This window comes from Gymnoscopelus microlampas (assembly GCF_963454915.1).
Source record: "Gymnoscopelus microlampas genome assembly, chromosome: 18".
Lineage (NCBI taxonomy): Eukaryota > Metazoa > Chordata > Actinopteri > Myctophiformes > Myctophidae > Gymnoscopelus > Gymnoscopelus microlampas.
This window is the reverse complement of record NC_139955.1, coordinates 45,632,166-45,641,355: the sequence shown is the minus strand read 5'-3', so window position 1 is coordinate 45,641,355 and position 9,190 is coordinate 45,632,166. Positions and strand designations below refer to the sequence as shown.

Here is a 9,190-nt window from a genome sequence, read left to right as displayed (position 1 = left end):
GAGTAATTCTGCTGTGGACACTGGTTGGTGACAACACTGTTCAGCATTGATGATCTAAAGAGGATACAACAGTAAAACAGTTACAGTACACATGGAACCTTTTATTTGATCTGTAACTTTACATAGATTATGCAAGGGATAATGCATGGGGAGGTGGTCATTGTTGAAATTTGAAGCTCGACAGGGTAATTATGCACCGAGGCGGAGCCTCTGTGCATTATTACCACGGCTTATTACACGACTTAGTACACGGCTACTTAATAAATACATAAATAAATGTACCCAAAAGTAACAACAAAACAAAGTATTTCCTTGCTTACAGCAATGAAAGTATTCCATAAGTATTGGGCTGGGCGGACAAGTTCGCCTCGGAAAACATATGACAGTATTCCACCAGGTAACCTGAAAACTCGCCCCAAAACACACTCGCCCCCATTCTATTTACCGCCGATTTGCCTGTAATACCGTCGGATTTGCCCCGGAGCGACTGTGTTTTGGGGCGAGGGTTTTGGTATTCCCCCGTTGTTGTGCCACGATAAACAAGGAAGTGCAGTGGATAAAGCATAAAACCAAGCAGCGCAGGTTGGCACGAGCAGGTGCTCTGAGTCTCTGATTACACATCGGTCATTATCCAGAAATATTATTATTATTATTATTATTATTATTATTATTATTATTATTATTATTATTATTATTAAACAATTGACCTAGCATCTGTCTAAACAACATGCCATCTAAATAACATTCTGTACATTTGTGGTGAAGGGAAATACAAATCTAAGAACATGAGAACAAGTGAGCAAGACATACACATGTGTGTGTGTGTGTGTGTCTCATCACATCATGGTGTGGCAATAGTGGAGGGAAGTGAAAGAGGAAGAACCCACAAGCGTGTGTGTGTGGGGGGGGGGGGTTTCGGGGGTGGTCATTTCTTGATTTATTTACGCTTTACAGTCGAGACCGTGTGTGTGTGAGTGAGTGAGTGAGTGAGTGTGTGTGTGTGTGTGTGTGTGAGAGTGAGTGAGTGAGACGGCGGGGGGGAGGGGGGGGGGGTAAGGAGTGGGAGATTGGGTCTTGAGAGAGAACCTTCACTCACACAACAACCCGACCAGTGCTGGTACAGAAACCTGAAAATTATGATAATAGCTGCAATAACCCTTGCAATGTCAGGCAAGCTCATGGGGCGGCAGTGGCTCAGGGGCAGAGTGAGGTTCTCAGTTCGATCCCGGGCTCCCCCAGTGTTAGTGTAGAAGTGTCCTTGAGCAAGACGCTGAACCTCTAATTGCTCCCGATGAGCAGGTTGGTGCCTTGTATGGTTTCCTCCTCCATCGGTGTATGAATGTGTGTGTGTGAATGTATGTGTGAATGGGTGAATGTAATGCACAATCTACTGTATGTTAAGCGCTTTGGATAAAAGCGCTACATATAAATGCAGCATTTACCATAGCATATCACATTTTCTGCTTTTATCCTATACATGTTACCAGGCCTGGAATTTTGTCATTTTAGGGGCCACTTGGCTTTTGGTGTTGTCATTTTTTTTAGGGCACAAAGGCCAAATGCCAGGACAGAAAGGCCATTAAATAAAACAAGATTTTACTCCATTGAAATAATTAATTGAATTTAATGGTTAAGGATGATTTCAGATATAATATGTATGACTATCTGCAGTGAATTAAATAACGGTATTTACAATCTGAACCATGATCAGCCCTGCACCAATCACAGTTACTGGATTAGTTTAAAGATGGGATTCAACAGAGTTAAGAATTCAGAATATCAACAAAAGACTCTGGTGTCTACATGACAAGAAAGAGACAGAGGAGAAAGTGGTCGAATGGCTTGTGCTAGGGTAATACTATAGTTGTTTTTGATTAAGTTGTTGTTTTCAAATTATTGTAGAGTGTTTTTCCATAACGTAAGACCTTTATCGACCTTAATCTCAATTCAAACGCCAACGACCTGGATACACTTAGCCTACTGTGTAATATATATATATATACACACAAAGAATGTCTAGAGCTAGAAGTTAAAACTTTGACTGGTTCAGCCCTTTAACATAGCAATGACATTATCCCTATTATATAAGATATAACACAGAAAAGTCACAATGAATAATACTTTCCAGGATGAAGGAATTGTAATATTTAATCCTACCTGAACTCCTAAACATCGGTGACAAAATAAATATATGAAAGGTTGAGAACCACTGATCTCTTCCTATCCCACGGTTATCCTTACTTCATCCAACCTTCCATTAAACTCATGTTAACTGATGTACTGATTTGTGTCTTATGTATGAGTGAGCAGACACGTGATTATATGGGCACATTTCTTAATAATGATGACTCGATCAGGCAATCCGGTACACTTCCCCTTCTTGAGATTCTAACTGCCTTTTCTGTGGAATTTCTTGCCCTCAGACTTCCCAGTAACTGACAACATTGACGCATCATCATAAGTCAAGTCACCAGGTCATTTAGTGCACTGTTCCGTGAAAGAAAATAAATCAAAAATCTTCACTTTCCTACATTACTAAATGCATGGTCAGGGACCACTTGCAATACCTTCACGGACCACCAGTGGTCTACGGACCACCTGCTGAAAACCCCTGGTTTAGATTGATGCTATAGGTTCTTGGTTTACCTATGATTCTAGTTTACTGAGGCACTACACTGTCTCTATGCATTTGATATATGTGTTTACCTTGCTTACTGTAAGTCACTCTGGATAAAGAGCGTCTGCTAATGCCTAAATTGTGTCCCAATCCCTATTTTACCAGAGCAGCACAATTATCATTGTTAGTTTAAATATAGGGCCCTGTCTTACCAAACATTAGAGCAGTACAATTATCATTGTTAGTTTAAATATAGGACCCTATCTTACCTAACATTAGACACAGCACTATTATCATTGATAGTTGAAATATAGGGCCCTTCTTCTTTCATGTATCATAGTCATATGTCCAGCTCAGTGTCACAAAGCCACACTCATCTCTGGTCCCACTTGGAAGAGCCCAGTCTCTGAAGGAGGTCTGTACAGAGGACAGGTGGTGATTATGGGTGCATTTCTCCATTCCGACATGTCGCCTTTCCGACGTTGACGAACCCTATACCTAACCCTAACCCTAACCCTAACCGCACGCGGAAGCCACTAGTCGGAGTGGTGAGATGTCGGAATGGAGAGTGAACACCGGTGATTATGTGGTCAGCGGTCTGCTCAGGCTCACCACACTCGCATACTGCGCTGTCTGCCAGGCCCCAGGGTCCTCAGGGATGGAACGAAGCATCTCTTGTGCTGTCTTGTTGTAGGGGTGACGGGACTTGAGTCTGCTTGGGGCGCTGCCTTAGTTGTTGTTTTGTGCAGGATATGCCAGTCATGTTCTTGGGCTTTCCTTGCAAGTGCGAGGGTAGCGGCCTCTCGTCGGAGACTGGCCGGGGCAATTCCCGCTAGGACTGGCAGGTATATAGGGCCCTATCTAACCTAACATTAGAGCAGCACTATTATCATAGTTAGTTTCCAGTTTGTGCTGCTGGAAGGTAGACTACCAAGTGTGCCATGTGCCACTTTGCATGCTGGGAAATCTCCTCAGCCACTAACAATACAAGAAACAATAGTCATGTTTGCAAACTTTGTACTTATTGTACACAGTCTTCCTCTGAGACAGACCGAGTAGACACTCATGTTACCATATTTAATGAGCATTAGTGAGGACCAATAAGAAGATGAAAATGAGTGAAGTGCTCCTTTAAGTTGAAATTGTTTCAAACTGTTATTTTTTTTCCTGAAACTAAAACTGTAGGTTGAAACCACTCTGTCCACCGTGTGTCTGTCAAAGATGCACCAGAGCTACACATCCTGTAAATACCAACATTTAGAGTCTCTGTGGTCTGTTAAATCAGTGATATGGAGTATGGACAATCTGTGGTCTGTTAAATCAGTGATATAGTGTATAGACAACCTGTGGTCTTTTAAATCAGTGATATAGAGTATAGACAACCTGTGGTCTGTTAAAACAGTGATATGGAGTATAGACAACCTGTGGTCTGTTAAATAAGTGATATGTAGTATAGACAACCTGTGGTGTGTTAAATCAGTGATATAGAGTATAGACAACCTGTAGAAATCATGTGTACTCAATGCTTGTCAAATATGTATTAGAAGTTATCAATACAAATACAAAATCAATTTAAGCAAAAACATATATTACCAAAGAAATATAGTCAATACAATTTGTATATAAAGAAGCAACAGAATCAGTACAATTAATGCAAATGAGAATAATGCAAATAATGAATGCTTTAAATGAGTAAATAATACCATTAATTAAGATATAATTAAGATATATATTGTGCATGCATATATCAAAGCTGATTACTATGTAATAAGCAATGAAGAAAGACATACACAGTGGCGACGCAAGGAGGGGGGTGGGGGCCCTTTAGCAAATGGTAATGGAGATGGTGCTGGGTACGGTGCGGTAATTGCCCCCCCCGCGGTGCATCGCTTGCTACCCCTCCGCTATGCCACTGGACATACATGTAAAGTTAGGGAGAATAGAGCCTCAGTGAGAGGTTGTATTCAGGAGAACAACCTTTGAACAATCCACTTTTTCTTGTAAATGACATTAAATTATATTACTAAGTACAACAAAATTAGGTAAAATATATATTTGTGTATATATATATATATATATGTGTAGCTCACACTAGCACTTTTTGTTAATGTTAACAGCACACAACGAAACAAACGCTCCCCCATCCCTGACAGGACGATTTTCTCCTTCAAAATCTAATAAAAATCTCCACCAGATTCCCCTCTCATTCACATTCACCGTAACATAATTACATGAAATAGTAGATTATTCATTCAAACCCAGGTCAGTGTGAGGTGTGTCCAGAGCTCTGCGTAGGTTCTGCCAGAACAGTCCAGGGTGCTGTCCAGCCTGGGACCAGCTCAGGTAGGTGTGTCTCTTCACCAGCCTCCTCATGTGATAGTAGGGAGACAACTGGTGGGCTGGAATGTCCTCCAGAAACACCAGGATCAATACGTCCTTCTGTTCATCAAACAGACGGTAGCTGCACACAGGAGACCAGAGGACATTTACACTCAGTCAACTTTCATTTACATTAAGTAACACTTTATTTACATCAAGTAACACTTTATTTACATTAAGACAAACTACTAGTTGCATTTACAAATATTTACTTTATTTTCTGTAAATAATGCTTTATTTACGGTAAATAAAGTTTAAAGTGTGACAATGCCACAGACATGTCTGAAAGGATATACAGCTGTAAGTCCTGCCCACGTGTTGGTATTGAATGACTCAATATATTGGTTAAAAAGATGGTTAAATATTTAACACCTAAATGTAATGTTTTGTTTTGATGAAAACATCCATTCATTCTCTGTTGTCAGGGTTCATTCCATAGGGGGCGCTGTGGGGGAAAAGCAGCACGTGTTGTAAAAGTTCCAGGAAGTGATAGCTGTTAGAACAGTTCCAGGAAGTGAGGCTGTGGGGGTTCCATTTTGGGAGGTAAAGAGTGTTTGTTGTGGTTTGACAAAGAGACTCTTTAAACTAAAGCCTACACTGTAATCCACATCAGAACTTTAAACCATTGAATATTGTAGTGGATAAACTTTAAGACCTGAATAAGGGAAGCTTGGTCCAAATGAAGAGGATATTCTGATGGTGGGTATCATCAACAAACACATTCACACAAACAGAAAACACACATTCAGTGAATGTTCAATTCCTCTGTAATGCAAGGCACCAAATCACAAACAATGTGACAAAACATCCTGGATTGTAGGGAGACATAATCATTGTGATGGAGCCTCTACCCTCCTCCAGCTCTGATACCACTGTGATACACCACAGTGTTTTGTATTTGATTACAGCACCCTTATCTTTTGTTCTTTACATTGTTCTACATCCACAGCAGTTCATTAAAGCAATACGCCACAAGAGGCTGTGGTTTATCCTGTAAATGAGAAGTGAGGCCCGTCACGGAGCACAGCCTTTCAGACCTTCTTATAGCTGTTCTAACATCACAGTAAACCACAGCCTTTCAGACCCTCTTATAGCTGTTCTAACATCACAGTAAACCACAGCCTTGCGTGGCTTATTGCTTTTCTAAAATGGTTACCAAATATGTTAACATGAAAATCATAGACATATCCCAATTTATAGTTTTTAATTTTTTTAATTTCAGTATTCACCAGTTTCTGAGGCTGGAATTTGTAGGAAGAGTTTAGGGGGACAGAATGAAGCTGTCGATTAATACATTACTATTGTAATATTATTATTACCAGCTTGCAAAGCACGCTGGTCTAAGAAGAGACTGCGTCAGGTCAACGCTTTCTAGACACTTTTTCAACAGTGAAATGAAAAATATGTTTTTCACACTTTTAGAGCATATCCGTGGTCATCTTATGGGCATACCTAACAATAGATGCAAAAAAAAATGAAAAAAAACCATTTTTGTGTATTTTTACATCTAAAGTCCCTAAAAGGACAATCTTAATTACTTCCTGTAAACGAAAACGTGCTGCGTGATGACATAATACAGCCTTCACGAATATAAATGAATCTTGATTACATGCACCTGTTTGATTCCCATAGCTGCACGTTCTTCAAACACAGCTGATTTTAATTACAGAGATACTCCGTTTTGAATCTCATTTAAGATGAGTGTATTACTCATTTTAAACTTCATCTGCACACTAAAATATGTATCTGAAAACATTATAGGTTAGAAATAAGCCAGGTAGTAGCAAACGTGCTTCACTGGCCGTCTCTCTCTCACTTGTAAACAAACACTAGCCGTGTGCCAGCACGGCTGAAGTGATTGAGATCCAACGTCCCATAGCCTGAAGGGATGGGACCTTCTGATTGGTTTAGAGTCGTTGAGCCGACGTTTCGGGCTGAACCTTCAAAATAAAATGACCGAAAATGTCACTTCAGTGCGTCTTTAAGCCAATTAATGGGGAGCCACTGGCAGTGTTGCCAGATTCTGCGAGACAAATCAGAGAAAACAGATAGCAAGCTGGTTGCGACCGTAGGTCGCATTTACTATAGAAACCTGCTCCAGGTGTCCGTGCGTCACCCCGTCCCTCCGTCACACACGTCCCGTCACACTTTTGCCCTGCTCATATCTCCGCACCCGTTGCCCCGATCCATGCCAGATTTTGCACACACACTCCTTACCTGCCAAACTACACCCTCCAAGGACCCCCGGAGCTCCAGGGACCCCCAGCTGCCTCGGGGACCCCCAAGTGTAAAAAATGAGCACATGTGGACAAATTACCAAATGACCACCCCAACGGGGCTGCTCACGGGGCATTCCCGGGGACCACCCACTCCTGGTGCTCCAGAACGGATGCAAAAGTGGTGGCGCCCCCAGTGGAGGACCCCCTGCCACTGCAGCTCACATAAAATGCCGTAACTCGGGCTAGGAGCGTCCGGGAGAGCCGCGGCCGGTACCTATTCGTCCGCCAAGGCAACGCGGACACCCCACCCCTAATTTCTCACATGGCCCTCTTCTAGCGCCACCTTCAGGCCGCTTTTCACAACACATTTTTGCCCACTACTCCTACAGTTTTGCCCCTAAAAACACGCAAATTGCTACACACTACACAGTATGTGTACACTCATGTCATCAACATGCCTGCCACCACATTTCTTAGACCACCAAACAAAACTATACATTGCCCACACAACTAGGAACCAATCGCCGTTACAGCCCTCTTCTGTATACATGTGACCTACGGTCGCTTATCTCCCGATTAGGGAGTCTTACTGGTATACATTACTGAGTCATGTCTTGTTATTATTATGATTGATTACTGGTTATTATTCTATGCCATAAAAACAAAAAGAAAAAAAGTCAATTCAGCATAATACACAAATTGTGTTGCCTCTTTCATGTGTGTAAATGTGTTCCTCATATGTTTTTTTCATGGATTTCACAGTGAAACATCAATGAAATGGTGCCCCCACCTGGCCATCTGGATCTCTCTAGAGCACCATTCACTCTTCAGGTAATGACGGCTGATCACACAGATGGTCTTTCTGCTGCCATAGATGGCATCTGTAATGTTCTCTATGATGGGTTTACCTGGAAACAAAACACATACATTATTCACACCAGATTCAAAACTATTTCACTTCTTGAGAGACAGATAGATAGTATTACATACTGTAGGAATAATAATGCCACTATAAGCTAGACAACATGCAGAGAGGTCCCTACCTGCTTACAACCGTTAGTGACACAAAGAAACAGATATATTTATATAAATACAGTATTACTTAGAGACAGAGAGAGGTTTGTACCTGGTAGGAAGTCTCGGTGGTGCAGACAGAGTCTCCAGCCCTGCTCTCCCTCCAGCACTGGAAGCATTTCTCTGCAAACCCAGAGCTCATCGTGAACGTTGTAGGAGATGAAGGCATCGTAGCGCTGAGGAGACCCCCTCTTTCTTTCCTTGGCATCATGAAGGAAGGCCAGGAAGAGGTAGTAGGTATAGAGAAGATGCAACCTCAGGAAGTGGTAGGTGAAGGATGTGAGCAGAGTTAGCACAATCACACAAGTGGAGGAAATGTAGCAGATGAAGCTAGCATCCACCCAACAGGAATGATAGTCAAAGTCCATAAACCTTTTTTCCTGAGGATATGGACAAGTGTAGCTGTGAGCGTCAACTACCTGCGTTTGGTTGTTGTTCTGCATCCACTGCTGAAAGTCAGCATTAGAGCAATCACATGTGAAAGGGTTGTCAGCCATGTTAATATAGCTGAGAGCAGGGAAAAAACTGAACACGGAGACATTGATCACCGTCAACTCATTCTGTTTCAGGTCCAGCCGAGAGAGTCGAGTCAGGTTTACTTGTTCCAGGAAGTCCAGGGACATAAGTTTATTGTTGGAGAGATCGAGAGCTTCTAGGCTTGGTGTGTTTTTAAATATGATAATATTTTAATATGATAAATAATTGCTGATTGCATTGTATTTTAAGGCTCTTCAGGTTCTTCAGTGACGGTAAATAAAATAATGATATAATTCTGTCAACTAAATGAACACTTAGACTAAGAGTTTCAAGTTTATCCAGTCCTTCTAATGCAGTGCTGTCCCACTCGTACAGTGCCTCTGATTCAAGGACTAAGTGTTTGAGCGATTTCAGATTCCTAAAA

The 9,190-nt window shown here is 41.6% G+C and overlaps 1 protein-coding gene across 1 annotated transcript; it reads right to left on the bottom strand.

The window, feature by feature from the left end:
- Positions 1–4,861: 4,861 nt before the first annotated feature.
- LOC311034098 (toll-like receptor 13) lies at positions 4,862–8,912 on the bottom strand (the record flags this gene model as incomplete). Its single annotated transcript, XM_084041841.1, has 3 exons — positions 4,862–5,078; positions 8,006–8,123; positions 8,342–8,912. 3 exons carry the CDS (start codon positions 8,910–8,912, stop codon positions 4,862–4,864), a joined length of 906 nt encoding a protein of 301 aa, XP_083897967.1.
- Positions 8,913–9,190: the final 278 nt, after the last annotated feature.